This window comes from Schistocerca nitens, chromosome 4, assembly GCF_023898315.1.
Source record: "Schistocerca nitens isolate TAMUIC-IGC-003100 chromosome 4, iqSchNite1.1, whole genome shotgun sequence".
Classification (NCBI taxonomy): domain Eukaryota; kingdom Metazoa; phylum Arthropoda; class Insecta; order Orthoptera; family Acrididae; genus Schistocerca; species Schistocerca nitens.
This window is the reverse complement of record NC_064617.1, coordinates 736864634-736887299: the sequence shown is the minus strand read 5'-3', so window position 1 is coordinate 736887299 and position 22666 is coordinate 736864634. Positions and strand designations below refer to the sequence as shown.

Sequence of the window (22666 nt, the reverse complement as noted above, 5' to 3'; positions counted from 1 at the left end):
ATCCAAAATAACTGTACAGTTCCATGAATCACTGTTGAAGTAGATTGATACAATAAATCACATTCCTCGGATACAATGGAATGCCGACGCTACATTTAATTTATAAAATAAACAAAAATAAAATACATTGGAGTATGCTTTTCTTCCCTCGTTATAGTCCATAAACTTTTCTTTACAGTAAAATACACCACGATTACTGATAAATTTTTTTACTTATGATTTAAGACAAAACGGGTCAGATAAATCACATAAAAATTGGCGATCCTAAAATACATAAAATAAATACATTGCAAGTGGTAGCGGATATGACACTACACAGTTACTAATATAATTTTGAAATATCCACTTTTTTTTATATAAAACCTCGTTTACACGCTAGTCTATACAAAATGTCAGGGTGGTAAACTCCCATCAAAGGTCAAAGGTACTGCGCGCGTCAGCCACTTTACAATCTGTCATTTGTACATAAAACGGGATGGAAATTATCTAAAAATCTTTTATTTTTTAAATCAGTTTGATCATTAAGTAGGGAATTAGGACGAATAGTTTTGACGACTACATGTATTCATGTCAGATAGTCCAATATTCTGACAGAATGTAAGTTATGCACATGTCTCACCAATTTTTATAATTACGCTACTATCTTAATGAAATGTTTGTTTGATTATGTATATACACCCTGTGCTTCACTTTTGTATCTTGTTGTGTTTAGGTAACTTTTGCAGTGTTACTTGAAAATGGCCCTAAGGCCGAAATTGCAATCGTAATAATAAATATTTCATGCAGTCAACGGCGACTATGATGTCTCTTAAGAAATATTATATGACTGTGAATCCCAACCATGAGAAGTTAATCAGAAGTACGATTGTTTTCTAAATTCGATCTGTTCCCGTAGACTCTTGTTGTAGAACACTGCTCGACCTACAGAGTGAAGTTCATAACTTTATAGGAACTAGCATTACTGCTTTACGGTGCATGTACCAGTGGAGGGAAATATGGACCAGCAGCGTCCTTCCTGGAACGATGAATCTTTCAATGTACAGCAAACTGTCGAACGAGATGAATCGAAGACAAGAAAAAAAACACTGGTAACTGGGAAGCAGAGACAAATACTGGAACTCGAAGTAATTCAGTTGCTAAGTAGTCAGACGCTAGGCCTGTACGATTATCACTGCTCATGCTGTCGATATTAGCATGAACTCTCGTGTGTATGTTTTATATGTCGACGTAGATGTTCCTGTGAACCAATAGCTAGCAATTTTTTATGTTGGTGTCACAACTCATCTTGGTGGTATGTGAAAATGTCACATGAGCTACTGAAACTATATATCTGGACAATCCTATGTATTGCAGAATTGATCACTAGATGTCGCGAGAGGCGGACCCGCCAGTGTAAGAGGATGTGTGTTGTAACCTGTTGTGACCGCGACCGTTCCGGTCGCGGGGTGGCAGAGAAAGCGCGGCGGGACCAAACTGAGAGCGGCCCTCGAACAAACAAACAAACGAAAGGAAAGGACGGACACGAAACAACGACGGACGATGGAGAAAGACCTTACGACGACAACACGCAAGACGCAACGGAGTGACAGAGACAACCAAACGAATCCAAGACGTCCACGATTAACGAGATCAAAGTACGATAAACACGCTGTCTTGTCGAGGCGATGAGTCGAGACTCACGCAAAGATTAGACTCGCTGGCAGAGCGAGAGGCCGTCTCTTAAATACTCTAGCGAGGGCGCCGCTATTGGCTACTGGAACCACGTGTTCCATTGTGGCGCCCTCACAATACATGCAGGCCAGTTCAAAAAAATGGTTCAAATGGCTCTGAGCACTATGGGACTCAACATCTTAGGTCATAAGTCCCCTAGAACTTAGAACTACTTAAACCTAACCAACCTAAGGACATGACACACACTCATGCCCGAGGCAGGATTCGAACCTGCGACCGTAGCAGTCCCACGGTTCCGGACTGCAGCGCCAGAACCGCACGGCCACCGCGGCCGGCTGCAGGCCAGTAATCGCGCTCGGCCACAGCTTACGGTGCGATGATGCCGAGACCTCTATGGGTCTTCGACGTCCATGACGTCTGGCGGGGATTCAAATTCCGCGGCGTGCGGTACCAGATCCCTCCCCCCTGAAACTTGCGCGTAGGGGCGGAAAAGCCCCGGACGGTGCCGAGGTGGGCGGCAGTCGGGAGAGGAGCCGGGCTCATCAACCGCCAGAGGCGGGGAGGAAGGGACGTCCGAGGTATCCATGACAGCCGATCCAGAGTTCAGGGCGGGGGAGGGAGCCGTCGATCCACCTGGGGGCGGAGAGGGCCGGCGGCAGGCCCGTGGGGAGACGGCAACCGGGCGCAGGGATGATGACTCAAGAACCACATCCGCACCTGAAGGAGGTAGGGGAAGAGGCGACGGCGCGATTCCCGCGGGGGCACGAGGGCGGAGCTGATTATGATGGTGGCGCTCCTTTCGAGGTCTGCACCGACGTCACACGCCGCCCACGGGCCGCGACGACCGTGGCGGGCGTCCAACACGCCTTGCTCCCGTACTCGCGGGCCCACACGGCCGTGCCAGGGGCATACCGCCGTAAGGGTCAGGAGCGGGGATGGGAGGAGGAAGGTGTCAGCAAATGGAGCAGGGTCCGCGGCTGGAGCCCATGGAGGAGCTCTTCCGGACTGCGTCCGCCGATTGGCGTAGTGCGATAGGTGCTCCAAAGCAGGGTGAGGGCTGATGTGTTTGGAGCTGTGTCGACTGCCTTTGTCAACTGCTGTTTAAAATTGCTGACAAGCCGCTCCAATGCGCCATTGGACGAAGGGTGGAAAGGGGGGCTACGGATATGTTTGACACCGTTGGCCTGACAGAAGCCGTGGAAGGAGAACGCCGTGAATTGGGGACCATTATCGGAGACCAAAGTGTGTGGCAGGCCCTCAATGGCGAAAACCTGTGCCAGGGCCGTGAGTGTAGCCTCCGTGGTGGTGGATGCCATGCGGACAACATATGGGTATTTGGAGTAAGCGTCAACGATGAGCAACCACATGGACTCAGAAAACGGGCCCACAAAATCGACATGGATGCGATCCCAGGGCCGGCGAGGCACAGGCCACGGTGCAAATGACTGGTGACGTGCACAGACAGTGCACCCACGGACCAGGCGCTCAATATCGCCATCGATGCCGGGCCAATACACGTGCCGGAGAGCCAAAACTTTCATACGGGACATAACCCAGTGCCCGCGGTGTAACAAAACAAGCACCCGAAGCCGCAATTCCGGAGGGATGACCACCCAATGGGCATCCGACTCTGTGGCCAACAGAAGGACATCATTGACCATGGGGATCCTGTGGGACAGGTGGCGCCAGGGGCTGAAATCGGACTGCATCTGATAAGTAACATAGGAGGAACACGGACCACGTAGTTGAGAACCTGCCACAAGACAGGATCGCGGCGGGTAGCCGCAGCAATGTGAGCAGCCATAAGAGGCAGACCATCCAGCGCATCTCGGCGGGCGGAATCAATGTGAAAGCAGAGGACCTGCCGGTCAAAGGCAGGACCGGGGCCTGCTGAGAGACGTGGCAAAGCATCCGCGTTAGCATCGTGGATGGTGGGCTTATACCGGATGGTATAAGTGTAATTACATAAAAACAATGCCCAGCGATGGAGACGTTGAGCCGTCTGCTCTGGAAGGTGAGAGTGGTGTCCGAAAAGTGTAACCAAGTGCTTATGATCCGTCAGGTGAACTTTGCCCCAAAGAGATAGGTGTGAAATTGTTAGACAGCAAACACGATCGCCAGGGCCTCCTTTTCAATCTGGGAGTAGTTCCATTGTGCTGGGGTCAACGTCTTAGGGGCATAAGCGATGGGCTGTTCGGAGCCATCGGCATCCCGGTGCGCAAGGACGGCCCCAACGCCGTATGCCGATGCATCAGCCGCCACAACCAAGGGGCGGTCCGGAGAGAAGGGAGTAAGGCAGGGGGTGGACTTCAGCATCGCATTTAAACGGAAAAAAGCCTGGTCACAGGCAGGAGTCCAATCACAAGGTACCGCTTTGCGACGCAAGTGATTGAGGGGCAGAGCAACGGAGGTAGCCTGGAGCAAGAACTTTAAGTAAAAAGTAACTTTGCCCAAAAACACCTGGAGTTCAGATACATCCTTGGGACGAGGAAGAGCCTCAATGGCCGCGACATTACGACTCGAAGGACGAATGCCACTTTGCTAAGCCAGTGGCCTAAGTATTCCACTTCTGGTAGAAAAAAAAAAAAAAAAAGAAAACAACACTTGTCCAGCCGACAGCGTAAACCAGCAGACTGCAGAGCATGAAAGAGGGTGCTGAGGTTTTGCAAGTGTTCCTGGCGGCAACGCCCAGTGACCAAGATGTCATCCAGATAATTCACACAGACGGGGATAGGCTGTGTAAGCTGCTCCAGGAATCGTTGAAAAATAGCCGGGCCGAAGAGACACCAAAGGGAAGGCGCTTGTACTTGTACAATCCGAAAGGCGTGTTGATAACCATGATGTTCTGAGATTCGGCATCCAAGGGCAACTGGTGGTATCCCTCAGCCAGGTCGATCTTTGAAAAATACTCTCCCCCAGAAAGCTTGGCGAGAAGGTCTTCCTGTCGGGGAATGGGGTAAGTGTCGACAAGGGACCACACAGCCGAAGTGACCCATTGGGTTGACGTATGACCACCAGTGGCGTCGCCCAGGCACTGTATGTTACAAGCTCCAAAACGCCAGCGGCCTGGAGCCGATCCAGCTCCTGCTTGACAGCCGGCCGTAAGGCCACTGGAAGGGGCTGGGCCCAGAAAAAGCGAGGCTGTGCATCCGGCTTAAGGTGATGTGCACCTGAAAGCTGGAAGCAAATCCGAGATCCGTTGCAAACTTCGACGCAAAAGCTGAGCAGAGATCTTCCAAGTCCTGAAATGGAACAGCCGTGGAAACGACCTTAACTTCGTCGGAAATAGAAAAGCCAAACATTTGAAATGCATCCAGGCCAAAAATATTCGAAGCCGACAGATGCTCGACTACGAAGAGGGTAAGAAGCCGGGGAACACGCTTGTACGTCGCCTGGGCGACGAACTGCCCACGAATGGGAATAGAACCGTCTCCGTAGGCGACCAAACGGCTAGAGGGAGGTGACAACTCAGGAGAGCCCAGCCGGGTATATGTCGCCATATTAATCAGGGAGACGGTGGCCCCAGTGTCAACCTGAAAACTGACCTCCTCAGTGAAAATGCGGAGCGTGAGGAAAAGCTTCCTCACTGACTGGTCATCCTGTGGGCCGAGCGATTGCAGACCATGGGCTGTATCTTGAGGCCCAGGAGGGGCAGGACTGGAGCGAGTCGAGCGACTACGACAAACCGATCGGATGTGGCCCTCCTTGTTACACAACGTGCACGTTTTCCATCGGTGGGGACAATCAGCCCGCGAATGCGCAGTAAAGCACTGTGGGCAAGATGGAAGTGGGCCGCGAGACCGGCGACGAGGGACGACCGAAGGCACCCATGCCATAGAGACGTCGGACAACGATGAGTCCCGACGGTGCTGGCCTCTGTCGGCCGAGCCACGCCGACGTCGCGAGGGCGGAACCCACCGTGACGCCGCGATCGCCGCCACCTGCGGTCGCGCCAAAAGACGCTCGTTAGCCACTTGAGCAATTTGAAAGGAGTGTGAAATGCGGAGAACCTCTTCAAAAGGAGGGATCGTCGAGTTTCAACGCCGCAGTACGGACATCAGGATCGGGAGCCAGCTGAACCACCACACCCCAGATCAGGGAGTCCGCATACGAAGCCTTACACTGCAAGGATTTCTGGTCAGATGAGTATCGGGTAATATCAACAGCAGCAGAAAATGGTATAACAGGTGTAGGATTCGTTACGAATAGGAAGGTAGGGCAGAGGGCGTGTTACTGTGAACAGTTCAGTGACCGGGTTGTTCTAATCAGAATCGACAGCAGACCAACACCGACAACGATAGTTCAGGTATACATGTCGACGTCGCAAGCTGAAGATGAACAGATACAGAAAGTGTATGAGGATATTGAAAGGGTAATGCAGTATGTAAATGGGGACGAAAATCTAATAGCCATGGGCGACTGGAATGCAGTTGTGGGGGAAGGAGTAGAAGAAAAGGTTACATGAGAATATGGGCTTGGGACAAGGAATGAAAGAGGAGAAAGACTAATTGAGTTCTGTAACAAGTTTCAGCTAGTAATAGCGAATACCCTGTTCAAGAATCACAAGAGGAGGAGGTATACTTGGAAAAGGCTGGGAGATACGGGGAGATTTCAGTTAGGTTACATCATGGTCAGAGAGAGATTCCGAAATCAGATACTGGATTGTAAGGCTTACCCAGGAGCAGATATAGACTCAGATCACAATATAGTAGTGATGAAGAGTAGGCTGAAGTTCAAGACATTAGTCAGGAAGAATCAATACGGAAAGAAATGGGATACGGAAGTACTAAGGAATGACGAGATACGTTTGAAGTTCTCTAACGCTATAGATACAGCAAAAAGGAATAGCGCAGTAGGCAGTACAGTTGAAGAGGAATGGACATCTCTAAAAAGGGCCATCACAGAAGTTGGGAAGGAAAACATAGGTACAAAGAAGGTAGCTGCGAAGAAACCATCGGTAACAGAAGAAATACTTCAGTTGATTGATGAAAGGAGGAAGTACAAACATGTTCCGGGAAAATCAGGAATACAGAAATACAAGTCGCTGAGGAATGAAATAAATAGGAAGTGCAGGGAAGCTAAGACGAAATGGTAGCAGCAAAAATGTGAAGATATCGAAAAAGATATGATTATCGGAAGGACAGACTCAGCGTACAGGAAAGTCATAACAACCTTTGGTGACATTAAAAGCAACGGTGGTAACATTAAGAGTGCAACGGGAATTCCACTGTTAAATGCAGAGGAGAGAGCAGATAGGTGGAAAGAATACATTGAAAGCCTCTATGATGGTGAAGATTTGTCTGATGTGATAGAAGAAGAAACAGGAGTCGATTTAGAAGAGATAGGGGATCCAGTATTAGAATCGGAATTTAAAAGAGCTTTGGAGGACTTACGGTCAAATAAGGCAGAAGGGATAAATAACATCCCATCAGAATTTCTAAAATCATTGGGGGAAGTGGCAACAAAACGACTATTCACGTTGGTGTGTAGAATATATGAGTCTGGCGACATACCATCTGACTTTCGGAAAAGCATCATCCACACAATTCCGAAGACGGCAAGAGCTGACAAGTGCGAGAATTATCGCACAATCAGCTTAACAGCTCATGCATCGAAGCTGCTTACAAGAATAATATACAGAAGAATGGAAAAGAAAATTGAGAATGCGCTAGGTGACGATCAGTTTGGCTTTAGGAAAAGTAAAGGGACGAGAGAGGCAATTCTGACGTTAAGGCTAATAATGGAAGCAAGGCTAAAGAAAAATCAAGACACTTTCATAGGATTTGTCGACCTGGAAAAAGCGTTCGACAATATAAAATGGTGCAAGCTGTTCGAGATTCTGAAAAAAGTTAGGGTAAGCTATAGGGAGAGATACAATATGTACAACAACCAAGAGGGAATAATAAGAATGGACGATCTAGAACGAAGTGCTTGTATTAAGAAGGGTGTAAGACAAGGCTGTAGCCTTTCGCCCCTACTCTTCAATCTGTACATCGAGGAAGCAATGATGGAAATAAAAGAAAGGTTCAGGAGTGGAATTAAAATACAAGGTGAAAGGATATCAATGATACGATTCGCTGATGACATTGCTATCCTGAGTGAAAGTGAAGAAGAATTAAATGATCTGCTGAACGGAATGAACAGTCTAATGAGTACACAGTATGGTTTGAGAGTAAATCGGAGAAAGACGAAGGTAATGAGAAGTAGTAGAAATGAGAACAGCGAGAAACTTAACATCAGGATTGATGGTCACGAAGTCAATGAAGTTAAGGAATTCTGCTACCTAGGCAGTAAAATAACCAATGACGGACGGAGCAAGGAGGACATCAAAAGCAGACTCGCTATGACAAAAAAGGCATTTCTGGCCAAGAGAAGTCTACTAATATCAAATACCGGCCTTAATTTGAGGAAGAAATTTCTCAGGATGTACGTCTGGAGTACAAAAAAAATGGCTCTGAGCACTATGGGACTTAACATCTGTGGTCATCAGTCCGTCTGGAGTACAGCATTGTATGGTAGTGAAACATGGACTATGGGAAAACCTGAACAGAAGAGAATCGAAGCATTTGAGATGTGGTGCTATAGACGAATGTTGAAAATTAGGTGGACTGATAAGGTAAGGAATGAGGAGGTTCTACGCAGAATCGGAGAGGAAAGGAATATGTGGAAAACACTGATAAGGAGAAGGGACTGGATGATAGGACATCTGCTAAGACATGAGGGAATGACTTCCATGGTACTAGAGGGAGCTGTAGAGGGCAAAAAGTGTAGAGGAAGACGTCAAGCAAATAATTGAGGACGTAGGTTGCAAGTGCTACTCTGAAATGAAGAGGTTAGCACAGGAGAGGAATTCGTGGCGGGTCGCATCAAACCAGTCAGTAGACTGATGACCAAAAAAAAAAAAAAAAGGTGCACGTAAAATCGCATCGATGGCTGAGATCCTGTAAGTCGCGGGGTGGCCGAGAAAGCATGGCGGGACCAGACGGAGAGCGGCCCGTGCAGAAACAAACGAACGGAAAGGACGGGCACGAAACAACGACGGACGATGGAGAAAGACCTTACGACGACAACACACAAGACGCAACGGAGTGACAGAGACAACCAAACGAATCCAAGACATCCACGATTAAAGAGATCAAAGTACGATAAACACGCTGTCTTGTCGAGACTCACGCAACGATTAGACTCGTGGCAGAGAGAGAGAGGGGGGGGGCGTCTCTTAAATACTCTACCGCGAGGGGGGGGGGGGCGCTATTGGCTGCTGGAACCACGTGTTCCATTGTGGCGCCCTCACACTACATGCAGGCCAGTACGCGCGCGCCGCCACAGCTTATGGCGCGATGATGCAGAGACCTCTAGGGGTCTTCGACGTCCATGATGTCTGGCGGGGATTCGAATTCCGCGGTGCGCGGTACTAGAATGTGGATGACTGAAAACGAGTAATATAGCGTGATGAATCACGCTATACTGTATGGCAACCCGAAGGAAGCGTATGTGTTTCGAAGGCCTCGAGAACCTTTCCTGTCATGATGACCAGTGTCAATAGTGACGAGGGGGTGGTGTTTAAGTATGGAACGTTTTTCGTGGTTAGGGTGTGGTCCCCTTATCAGGCTTGAGAAAAGTTTAAATGCGAAAAAATATGAATACATTCTATAGCGTTGTGTACTACGTACAGTGGAGGAACAGTTCAAAGACGATCAGCATGATAATGCATCCGATCATAAGTAGTATCTCTGAGACAAAGATATCTGCAATGGACTGGCCTGCCAGAGTTCCGACCTGAATCCAAAGGAACGCCTTGGGATGGGTTAGAACGTCGACATCGCTCCAGATCCCTGTGTCCTGTATCACTACCTTCTCTGTTTTAGGCTCTTGAGGAAGAATGGACTGTAATTGGTACACAGACATTCACACACCTCATTGAAGGTATCCCCAGTAGAGGATAAGCCCATACTAATCTCCAATAATACAATAGGTGTCTGGATAGCTTTGATGAGATAGTATATGTCCTAAAGAAACAGTCAAATGGTGGCTCTTTGGAGAAAATCTGCATCACGTTTATAAATGTATCCGCAATGTGACCTACCTCTAAGTTGAACCTCATGACGAAACTGAGTGTAAGGTAACCGTCACGTTGTCTCCAGGGAAGTGTCAGATGTTGCAAGAATGAGTCTGACTAGTGTTACAGTGATACTCTGGCAACACGACGTCTATGCCTACTATTCCTGGAAGAGATACCAGACTGCTAGCACTTCATGGGGCAAATTCTTTTAACTGAAAAGTCAACATTTATTAACCATTGCAATGTAAATCTCTGTAATACGTACAAGTGGACCTCTCCAAACGTACCACACGAAACACTACTGTCACTGTGCTGAGGATAATGTATTCTGTTTTCATTATCTACATGTTGACTGGAAAATCCTAATCACCCTGTTCTTTATCTCCAGATTTTCTAATTTTCGCCCAAATTAATATTTTCATTTTTACTGAATATATTTCAGCGACTTCCTTAAATTTCTTCGCTAGTTTTGCAAATACTGAGGAACAAAATACTTTAACTGCGCTGTCAAACATCTGACATTCACCAGCATCGCTCAAAGAGCTTGTAAGATAATAATCATATCTCTGGTCAACTGATGAGGTATAGAATTCTCAACCGTTAGTCAGAACTTTCTCTTCCCTCCGCTGAAGTTTTCGTGATGTACAAACATATTTGTTACACACCTAGGCCCAAGGATTGTAGACAGTCTAATGTAACGGGTAGTGGAAGTGTATTATGAAGTTACTACTACACCTTTACTCTGTAGAGTTTTACATACGTGGAACCCGTGGTAGCCGGCATGGTAGCTCAGCGTGTTCGGTCAGACAGTCGGTTGGCCTCTGTAATAAAAAAATAAAAAAACTGAGTGGAACGATCAACAAACGAACTTGAACGGATGTCATGTGACGTCCGCAACGACCAAACACAACAATCAACAACGGAAAAAAAAGAAAAAAAAGTGGTCTACGGGTAGCGTCTTGGATTCATAATCAAAACGTGTTTGATCCCGGGTTCGAATCCCACCGCTGCTTAAATTTTGTTAATAATCAGCACTGGCTGCCGAAGACTTCCTGCAATAGACGTCACCCTCATTCTGCCATCGGCCTTGTCAAAGAGGGTGGAGGAGCGGACAGGACACTCTCTTATCCTAGGAGTGGGAAACTGCCCCTAAGGGCGGAAAAATCAGCAATGATCAAGAGCATGAGGATTCAGAAGGCAATGGAAACCACTGCATTAAAGAGACATAACGTGCATCTACAGGGCATGTGGTCTGTAAATGAAGAACTGTCATGATGATCTCTCCACTAGCAAAATACTCCCCCATTTGGACCTCCAGAAGGAGACTGCCAAGGGGGAGGTTATCATGAGAAAAAGATTGAATAATCAACGAAAGGATGACGTTCTACGAATCGGGGCGTGGAATGTCAGAAGCCTGAACGTGGTAGGGAAACTAGAAAATCTGAAAAGGGAAATGCAGAGGCTGAATCTAGATATAATAGGGGTCAGTGAAGTGAAATGGAAAGAAGACAAGGATTTCTGGTCAGATGAGTGAAGGGTAATATCAATAGCAGCAGAAAATGGCATAACTGGATTAGGATTCGTTATGAATAGGAAGGTAGGGCTGAGAATGTGTTACTGTGAACAGTTCAGTGATAGGGTTGTTCTGATTAGAATCGACGGCAATTCAACACCGACAGTGATGGTTCAGGTATATATACCGATGTCGCAAGCTGAAGATGAAGAGATAGAGAAAGCGTATGAGGATATTGAAAGAGTAATACAGTATGTAAAGTGTGGTGTCACCGCCAGACACCACACTTACTAGGTGGTAGCCTTTAAATCGGCCGCGGTCCGTTAGTATACGTCCGACCCGCGTGTCACCACTATCAGTGATTGCGGACAGAGCGCTGCCACACGGCAGGTCTAGAGAAACTCCCTAGCACTCGCCCCAGTTGTACAGCCGACTTTGCTAGCGATGGTTCACTGTCTACATACGCTCTCATTTGCCGAGATGACAGTTTAGCATAGCCTTCAGCTACTTCATTTGCTACGACCTAGGAGGGCGCCATATTCAGTTACTAACAGATAATATTGTGAATCATGTACCGTCAAGAGCGACGTTCATCATAAATGTATTAAAGTGAAGTATCAACTAGCTACATCCGCTTTCTGAATTCTAATTCCTTGTCATGTTCCACACCTCACGTCAGTATAGTCCTTCCCTCCTCACGCCAGCCTGCGTGAGCTAAAATGCGTGCATTTCAGCCTCCTCTAGTAACACGGTGTTGGCTCTTCAGCCAACACAACATTGGCGACGAGTCAAAACGGTGTTCTTATCTATACTGCCCCGATTTACTTGTGTCATGGCTTCGCCACAATCTTCAGATATACTGTCCGAATTTTATCACCTACGGAATTCAAGGTAACGAGCGGCAGCCTTTTCTTTTGTCGTCCGTTGTTGTGCACACCTACCGTGTGATTGTCAAATTGTTTCCACGACGCGACGTAGCAACTCTGTCCTACGAAGAAATTTTGTCTGCATTGGATGCATATTTCAAACAATCAGTCAATGTAGTTGCAAAACGGTATACCTTCTTTCGTACAAAACGTACGGCAGGTCAGACTAATCGGGAATGGGTTGCAACCTTGCAAGGGCTTACTAGTGATTGTGCTTTTGAGTGTCAATGTGGACTCCCATATTCGGATACTATGGTACGTGATGCAATTGCGCAGAACGTTTCTGATGTTCGTATAAGGGAACCGATTTTGAAACTAGTCAATCCCTCCCTTCAACAAATGCTGGACATATTGGATTGGCAGGACACACTTGACTTTGCTCAGGAATCATTTGAAACTTCACCAGCCGTGTGTCACGTTACCCGGCCCGCCAGGCCAGCTGCACGGAGCAGTAAACAGCCCTCGCGCCGGGTTGCGCCGCTGCCGCCAGGCTCTCAGCCACGTGTGTCATGCCCGCGGTGTGCTACTAAACATTTGCGTGAGAATTGCCCGTCACGCCAAGCTATTTGCTTTTACTGTAATAAAAAAGGACATGTTCAGAGTGTTTGCCAGAAAAAGCTCAGATCGGAAACTCAAAACCATTCCAGACCCTTTGCTTCGCGCCGGAATCGGAATCGAACCAAGGATACTCAGGCTCGCGAAACTTCGCCCATGGACATTCATGTCGTTCATTCCACTCCGCCCAGTGCCACTCTCTCTAACAGTGACTGTGTTCGTCCCACAAATAGTGTGCGTCGACATCGCCGGAACTCCCGTCCAGTAGCAAGTGATTTTGTACCAGTGTCAGTTCACGTTAGGCAACAGCCTTGCCGCAGTGGATACACCGGTTCCCGTGAGATCACCGAACGCTGTCGGGTGTGATCGGCACTTGGATGGGTGACCATCCAGCCGCCATGCGCTGTTGCCAATTTTCGGGGTGCACTCAGCCTCGTGATGCCAATTGAGGAGCTACTCGAGCGAATAGTAGCGGCTCCGGTCAAAGAAAACCATCATAACGATCGGGAGAGCGGTGTGCTGACCATACGCCCCTCCTATCCGCATCCTCAACTGAGGATGATACGGCGGTCGGATGGTCCCGATGGGCCACTTGTGGCCTGAAGACGGAGTGCCTGCCTGCCTGCCTGCCTGCCTCAGTTCACGTTGCACGAGACAGTCGCTCTTGTCGTCAGCAGTACAATAAACTTTTTGTTGACTTGGACATTCACAGCAAAGTGATACCATTCCAGCTCGATACCGGAGCTGCAGTTTCTCTGATCAATCAAGACACTTACAAACAGCTGGGCACACCTCCGTTGCATGCCACAAATGTTAACTAGTTATTCAGGTCAAGAGATCCCTGTGTTAGGACAGTGCAGTCTTCCTGCAATAAACAAAGGACAAGCAAAACTTGTGTCATTTTACGTCCTTCGTTCTTCTTCTGCAGTTTGGTTTAGATTTATTTCAGTTGCTTAACTTGTCTATAGTAAATCAGGTCCTATCAGTGAACCAGACTGTGCCTTCAGACAGTGTTTCTCGTCTATGTGAAGAATTTGCAGACATTTTTGCACCGGGACTCGGTTGCGCTAAGAACTATAAAGCACATTTGGAACAGAAAGTAAACGCGCAACCGAAATTTTTCAAAGCGCGCAATGTTCCCCACGCATTGCGTGATAAGGTCGCAAAAACATTACACGATTTGGAATCACAAGGTGTAACTGAACGTGTGCAGGCTTCTCTCTGGGCATCACCCTTAGTAATTTTGCCAAAACCTTCGGGAAAATTGAGACTTTGTGTGGACTTCAAGGCAACAGTGAATCCACAACTAGTGTATGTAACTTTTCCTTTACCCCGCCCGGAAGATCTTTTTGACAAACTGTGCCAGGGTAAATATTTTTCGAAGTTGGACCTAGCAGATGCGTACTTGCAAATACTGGTGGACGAAGAATCCCAGCGCGTTTTGGTGGTTAACACGCATCTTGGTTTGTATCAATTCAAACGACTGCCATTCGGGTGTGCATCCGCCCCTGCAATGTTTCAGCAATATATCCAAACTGTTTGTGCGTCGTTCCCTACTGCAGCAAACTATCTGGATGATATTGTGATCTCCGGAAAGACGGAAGAAGAACATTTAGCCAATCTCAGAACATTATTTCAGATCTTGCGACAAAATGGTCTTCGCTTACGGAAGGACAAATGTGTGTTTTTTGCTGGTGACTTGCCATACCTGGGACATGTACTCAATGCCCAAGGCATACATCCCAGTCCCACGCACCTCCGTGCCAAACAAGACTTGCCTTCGCCGCAGAATTTGAAGCAGCTACAGAGTGTGCTGGGAAAAATAAATTACTATAACAGATATGTGCCACATGCCTCTTCCATTTCAGCTCCGCTTCATCGCTTATGCCGTAAAGGTGTTCCGTTCGTCTGGACGACGGAATGCGAACGCGCCTTTCGCCGGTTTAAATCGGCATTGCTTTCCAATACTTGCCTTACGCCATTCGATGCCCAGAAGCCACTTTTGTTGATGGTGGATGCGTCGGATTGCGGGATCGGTGCTGTGCTTGCGCACAAATATGGCTCACACGATCGCCCTATTGCCTTTGCGTCCAAATTGCTCTCGTCTGCGCAGAGAAATTTTTCACAGATCGAGAAAGAAGCTTTGGCTCTCGTATTTGGTGTTACAATGTTTCATGAGTTCTTATATGGTCGTCACTTTACCATAATCACAGACCACAAACCTTTGACATCGCTTTTTCATCCGACCAAGCCTGTTCCTCAACGCACAGCGCAGAAATTCATTCGCTGGTCTATTTTCCTCTCGCAGTACCGCTACGATATCTTGTATCGGTCCACTGCTAAGCACGGAAACGCCAATGCGTTGTCCCGTTTGCCTGTTGCTGAGGATAGGGCATTCGATTCCTCCGAACTTGCTTGCATGTTCATTGATTCGGAAACCGATGACGTGATCGAATCGCTTCCGATTGATTTTCGTCGTGTAGCTACAGCCACAACTGCCGACCCTGTCCTTGCTACCGTTCTGCGTTTTGCTGCTACGCAATGGCCCTTGTCAAAGTCACGGATCGGGGACCCGTTGATTCGCCGATTTTTTGCTCACAAGGAGAGACTTTTTGTTCGACGTGGTGTTTTGCTGTTGCGTTCTGGTAATGATCAGTCCAGGGTCGTGGTACCACGTTCGTTACAGTCCTCTGTTTTAAAGCTTCTCCACCAAGGACATTGGGGTATAGTGAGAACGAAACAACTTCCTCGTCAGCACCGTACTTGGTTCGGAATCGATGCCGCAATTACGAATATGTGTTCTACTTGCATGGTGTGTGCCGAACAACAATCAGCACCACCGCGGAAATTCTTTGCATGGCCAAAAGCCACTTTCCCTTGGCAACGCTTACACATCGATTTTGCTGGTCCATTCTGGAACGCTCGATGGTTGGTTGTAATAGATTCATTCAGTAATTTTCCTTTTGTTGTCCGGATGTCTTCCACGACATCATCTGCCACCATCCAAGCGTTATCTGCTATCTTTTGCATTGAAGGTCTTCCACAGACATTTTTTTCCGACTATGGCCCACAATTCATGTCCGCAGAATTTGTCTTTCTGCAAGGCCAATGGTATTCAGCATCTGACGTCCGCGCCGTTTTCGCCACAGTCAAACGGTGCCGCTGAACAATTGGTCAGGACTTTCAAGTCACAGATATTGAAGTTGAAAGAGTCTCATTCTCGGGAGGACGCGTTATTGCTCTTTTTGTCCTCGTATCGCTCTCAGCCCCGAAATGGTCGCTCGCCGGCTGAGTTGCTCCACGGTCGCCCTCATCGAGACTTGATGTCTTTGCTACACCCGCCGCATCAGGTTCCTGTGCAGCGTCAGACACCTGCTTTTGCCCCAGGCGACGTTGTCTACTACCGCCACTATCGAGGTTCACAGCGTTGGCTCGAAGGGCGCATTCTTCGCAGCCTCGGACGCGCTATGTATCTGGTTTTGTGGGCCTCTGGTGAGGTGCGCCGGCATCTCAATCAGCTGCGCCTCTGTCGTCGCACGGCATCTGCCGCTCGCCGTCTGCTTTCAGCGACGGTGCCGTCCGGTCAGCGCCCCGGGGACCCATCTACTGGCTCGCCTCAGCCCCAGGTGTTACCGACGCTGCCTTCCATTTTGCCCCATGGCGACGCGCCGCCGCCGCCGCCGCCGCCGCCGCCGCCGCCGCCGTCTGTTCTCCCGCCGGCGCCGCCCGCAGTGGACGCGTCGCTGCAGCCGCCGGGCGGCTCCCTGGGTCACGCGCCGCCGATCGCTTCCCGTGACCAGTTGTCCTCCGACATGGAACTCTTGCCCGCTCCGGACCATGTGTCGTCTTCGCCCGTCGGGTGCCCCGGCCCGATGGAGGTCGACCCTTCGGCGCCTCCTATCTCTCTACGGGCGCATACACCGCATGTTGACGTGCACCCTGGAGCAGATTTTCAGGCGTTTCCTAGCTCCCCGCGGTCCGAATGGCAGGGTGCGGGTGGCACAGCCTCGCCTGTTGTTAGGCTCCCCACCTCGTCGCATACGTCAACATGGGTCCTTCCCGCGGCGGGCGGAGGCCTTATACCACAACCGTCCGCCGATTTGCGGGGGAGGAATGTGGTGTCACCGCCAGACACCACACTTGCTGGTGGTAGCCTTTAAATCGGCCGCGGTCCGTTAGTATACGTCGGACCCGCGTATCGCCACTATCAGTGATTGCAGACCGAGCGCCGCCACACAGCAGGTCTAGAGAAACTCCCTAGCACTCGCCCCAGTTGTACAGCCGACTTTGCTAGCGATGGTTCACTGTCTACATACGCTCTCATTTGCCGAGATGACAGTTTAGCATAGCCTTCAGCTACTTCATTTGCTACGACCTAGGAGGGCGCCATATTCAGTTACTAAAAGATAATATTGTGAATCATGTATCGTCAAGAGCGACGTTCATCATAAATGGATTAAAGTTAAGTATCAACTAGCTACGTCCGCTTTCTGAATTCTAATTCCTTGTCATGTTCCACACCTCACGTCAGTATAGTCCTTCCCTCCTCACGCCAGCCTGCGTGAGCTAAAACGTGTGCATTTCGGCCTCCTCTGGTAACACGGTGTTGGCTCTTCAGCCAACACAACATAAAGGGGGATGAAAATCTTATAGTCATGCGGGACTGGAATGCAGTTGTAGGGGAAGGAGTAGAAGAAAAGGTTACAGGAGAATATGGGCTTGGGACAAGGAATGAGAGAGGAGAAAGACTAACTGAATTCTGTAAAAAGTTTCAGCTAGTAATAGCGAATACTCTGTTCAAGAATCACAAGAGGAGGAGTTATACTTGTAAAAGGCTGGGTGATACGGGAAGACTTCAGTTAGATTACATCATGGTCAGACAGAGATTCCGAAATCAGATACTAGATTGTAAGGCGTACCCAGGAGCAGATATAGACTCAGATCACAATACAGTAGTGATGAAGAGTAGGCTGAAGTTTAAGATATTCGTCAGGAAGAATCAATACACTAAGAAGTGGGTTACGGAAGTACTAAGGAATGACGAGATACGTTTGAAGTTCTCTAAGGCTATAAATACAGCTATAAGGAATAGTTCAGTAGGCAGTACAGTTGAAGAGGAATCGACATCTCTAAAAAGGGCCATCACAGAAGTTGGGAAGGACAACCAGGTACAAAGAAGATAGCTGCGAAGAAACCATGGGTAACACAAGAAATACTTCAACTGATCGATGAAAGGAGGAAGTACGAAGAATGTGAAGACATCGAAAAAGAAATGATTGTCGAAAGGACAGACTCGGCATACAGGAAAGTCAAAACAGCCTTCGGTGGCATTAAAAGCAAGGGTGATAACATTGAGCCTGCACCGGGAATTCCACTGTTAAATGCAGGGGATAGAGCGGATAGGTGGAAAGAATACATTGAAAGCCTCTATGAGGGGGAAGATTTTTCTGATGTGATAGAAGACGAAACAGGGGTCGATTTAGAAGAAATAGAGGATCCAGTATTAGAATCAGAATTTCAAAGAGCTTTGGTGGACTTAAAATCAAATGAGGCAGAAGGGATAGATAACATTCCATCAGAATTACTAAAATCATTGGGAGAAGTGGCAACAAAAAGACTATTTACGTTGATGTGTAGAATCTATGAGTCTGACGACATACCATCTGACTCGGAAGAGCATCACCCACAGAATTCCGAAGACGGCAAGAGCTGACAAGTGCGAGAATTATCGCACAATCAGCTTAACAGCTCATGCATACAAGTTCCTTACAAGAAGAATGGAAAAGAAAATTGAGGATGCGCTAGATGACGATCAGTTTAGCTTTAGGGGAGGTAGAGGCTCGAGAGAGGCAATTCTGACGTTCAGGTTAATAATGGAAGCAAGACTAAAGAAAAATCAAGACACTTTCATAGGATTTGTCGTCCTCAAAAAAGCGTTCGACGATGTAAAATGGTGCAAGATGTTCGTAATTCTGAAAAAAGTAGGAGTAAGCTATAGGGAGAGACGGGTCATATACAGGGTGGTCCATTGATCGTGACCGGGCCAAATATCTCACGAAATAAGTGTCAAACGAAAACTACAAAGAACGAAACTCGTCTAGCTTGAAGGGGGAAAACAGATGGCGCTATGGTTGGCCCGCTAGATGGCGCTGCCATAGGTCAAACGGATATCAACTGCGTTTTTTTTTAAATAGGAATCCCCATTTTTTATTACATATTCGTGTAGTACGTCAAGAAATATGAATGTTTTAGTTGGACCACTTTTTTCGCTTTGTGATAGATGGCGCTGTAATAGTCACAGACATATGGCTCACAATTTTAGACGAGCAGTTGGTAACAGGTAGGTTTTTTTAAATTAAAATACAGGACGTAGGTACGTTTGAACATTTTATTTCGGTTGTTCCAGTGTGATACAATGTACCTTTGTGAACTTATCATATCTCAGAAAGCATGCTGCTACAGCGTGATTATCTGTAAATACCACATTAATGCAATAAATGCTCAAAATGATGTCCGTCAACCTCAATGCACTTGGAAATACGTGTAACGACATTCCTCTCAACAGCGAGTAGCTCGCCTTCCGTAATGTTCGCACTTGCATTGACAATGCGCTAACGCATCTTGTCAGGCGTTGTCGGTGGATCACGATACCAAATATCTTTCAACTTGCCCCACAGAAAGAAATCCGGGGACGTCAGATCCAGTGAGCGTGAGGGCCACGGTATGGTGCTTCGACGACCAATCCACCTGTCATGAAATATGCTATTCAATACCGCTTCAAACGCACGCGGGCTATGTGCCGGACATCCATCATGTTGGAAGTACATCGCCATTCTGTCATGCAGTGAAACATCTTGTAGTAACATCGGTAGAACGTTACGTAGGAAATCAGCATACATTGCACCATTTAGATTGCCATCGATAAAATGGGGGCCAATTATCCTTACTCCCATAATGCTGCACCATACTATAACCCTCCAAGGTCGCTGATGTTCCACTTGTCGCAGCTATCGTGGATTTTCCGTTGCCCAATAGTGCATATTATGCCTGTTTACGTTACCGTTGTTGGTGAATGATGCTTCGTCGCTAAATAGAACGCGTGCAAAAAAAAAATTGTCATCGTCCCCTAATCTCTCTTGTTCCCAGTAGCAGAACTGTACACGACGTTCAAAGTCGTCGTCATGCAATTCCTGGTGCATAGAAATATGGTACGGGTGCAATCGATGTTGATGTAGCATTCTTAACACCGACGATTTGAAATTCCCGATTCTCGTGCAGTTTGTCTGCTACTGAAGTGCGGATTAACCGCAACAGCAGCTAAAACACCTACTTGGGCATCATTATTTGTTGCAGGTCGTGGTTGACTTTTCACATGTGGCTGAACACTTTTCTTAAATAACGTAACGATCCGGCGAACGGTCCGGACACTTGGATAATGCCGTCCAGGATACCGAGCAGCATACGTAGCACACGCCCGTTGGGCATTTTGATCACAATAGCCATACATCAACACGATATCGACCTTTTCCGCAATTGGTAAACGGTCCATTTTAACACGGGTAATGTATGACGAAGCAAATACCGTTCGCACTGGCGGAATGTTACGTGAAACCACGTACTTATACGTTTGTGACTATTTTTACAGCACCATCTCTCAGTAAGCGAAAAAAGTGGTCGAACTAAAACATTCATATTTCTTTACGTACTACACTAATATGTAATAAAAATGGGGTTCCTATTTTAAAAAAATGTAGTTGAGATCCGTCTGACCTATGGCAGCGCCATCTATCGGGCCAACCATAGCGCCATCTGTTTTCCCCCTTCAAGCTAGACGAGTTTCGTTCTTTGTAGTTTTTTCGTTTGATGCTTATTTCGTGAGATATTCGGTCCGGCCACTATCAATGGACCACCCTGTACAATATGTACTGCCAAGAGGGAATAATAAAAGAGGACGATCAAAAACGAAGTGCTTATATTAAAAAGGGTGTAAGACAAGGATGTAGCCTTTGGCCCCTACTCTTCAGTCTGTACATCGAGGAAGAAATGATGGAAATAAAAGAAAGGTTCAGGAGTGGAATTAAAATTCAAGGTGAAAGGATATCAACGATACGATTCGCTGATAACATCGCAACATCGCTATCCTGAGTGAAAGTGAAGAAGACACACAGGATCTGCTGAACGGAATTATCAGTCTGATGAATACAGAGCGTGGATTGAGAGTAAATTGAAGAAAGACTAAGGTAATGAGAAGTAGTAGATATGAGAACAGCGAGAAACTCAACATCAGGATTGATTGTCATGAAGTAGATGAAGTTAAGGAATTTTGCTACCTAGGCAGTAAAATAACCAATGATGGATGGGGCAAGGAGGACATCAAAAGCAGACTATAAATGGCAAAAAGGGCGTTCCTGGCCAAGAGAAGGCTACTAATATCAAATATTGGCCTTAAATTGAGGAAGAATTTTCTGAGAATGAACGTCTGGAGTACAGAGTTGTCTGGTAGTGAAAAATGGACTGTGGGAAAACCGGAACATAAGAGAATCGAAGCATTTGAGATGTGGCGCTACCGACGAATATTGAAAATTAGGTGTACTGATAAGGTAAGGAATGAGGAGGTTGTGCGCAGAATCGGAGAGAAAAGGAATATGTGGAAAACACTGATAAGGAGAAGGGACAGGATGATAGGACATCTGCTAAGACATGTGGGAATGACTTCCACGGTGCTAGAGAGACCTGTAGAGGGCAAAAACTGCATAGGAAGACAGAGATTGGAGTACATCCAGCAAATAATTGAAAACGTATGTTGCAAGTGATACTCTGAGATGAAGAGGTTAGCACAGGAGAGAATTCGTGGCCGGCTGCATGAAACCAGTCAGAAGACTGATGACAAAAAAAAGTTTTTGTGTTCGTGTCTGTAGGTAGTGGTATGCTGCAATGAAATGCACACTTGGCAGAGCACAACTTTACTTTTATTGACATAAACTTAGATACAACCATACAAGTCTATCCAGTGTGACCGTGATCGACAATGGAAGGACTGTTGAGCATGAGCAGCAGTCTAGGTCTACTGGTAGTCCTGGAGAGTCAGAAATGGAGTCCAGTGAGGTACCAGCTCTCGACAGTAGGGGACGATGCCGAGTAGAGAGCAGTCCTGGATGGCTGGAGATGGTGAGAGGTGGTGTGAGACAGTAGTCATGGATGGATGGTGATGGGGTCAAGTGATGGCGGCCCTGGACAGCTGGAGGTGACGTCGAGCAAGGTTGGAGTCCTGGAGATTTGGCTGTGATGTCCAGAGAGATGAGCGCCCTGGATAGTTAAAGGTGATGTCCAGCAAGATGGAAACGCTGGACGGTGACATCCAGCGAATCGAGAGCCTTGGATGGTCATAGCTGATGTCAGTGGGGTGGAGCCCTGGACATTTGGCAGGGAGCTGGAGGATGAGCTGGAGACACAGCCCAGTAAGGTGGCCCAGAGAAGGCACATCACGATACCCTGATGACTCGGATGTGGCAGTGGTTCATCCCAGACTACTTTGGCAAAGTACAAGTTCAGAACATACCAAGCACAATGTTGTGGAGCAGCCAGGTAGTGTCATAGATATTTGCACGATAGAAGCAGAAGTATGCATATAGCGTGCATGTGACGCCATGGAAGTGAAGATGTGCCCACAACTGCAGCTCTGTGACATGCTTGCTGCCAATGGGGAGGCTCCACCACCTGATGCTGCGGTGATAACCGGAAGATCTGTCAAAATCAACCTGAGTTATTTATGCTATAATTGTGCTGTTTGTATAGGATCGCCCAGAGTAGTGTTGCCTATGGATTGTAGCCACGGCAACCTGTAAAAAAATGTTCAAATGTGTGTGAAATCTTATGGGACTTAACTGCTAAGGTCATCAGTCCCTAAGCTTACACACTACTTAACCTAAATTATCCTAA

At 47.4% G+C, this 22666-nt stretch overlaps 1 protein-coding gene across 1 annotated transcript in view; it reads left to right on the top strand.

The window, feature by feature from the left end:
* The first annotated feature begins 2255 nt into the window (after positions 1 to 2255).
* The window catches only part of LOC126252541 (putative mediator of RNA polymerase II transcription subunit 21), a 102298-nt gene continuing 81887 nt past the window's right edge, over positions 2256 to 22666 (top strand). The window contains exon 1 of the mRNA XM_049953438.1: positions 2256 to 2397. Coding sequence (XP_049809395.1) covers positions 2256 to 2397 — 142 coding nt within the window. The remainder of the gene's footprint in view (positions 2398 to 22666) is intronic.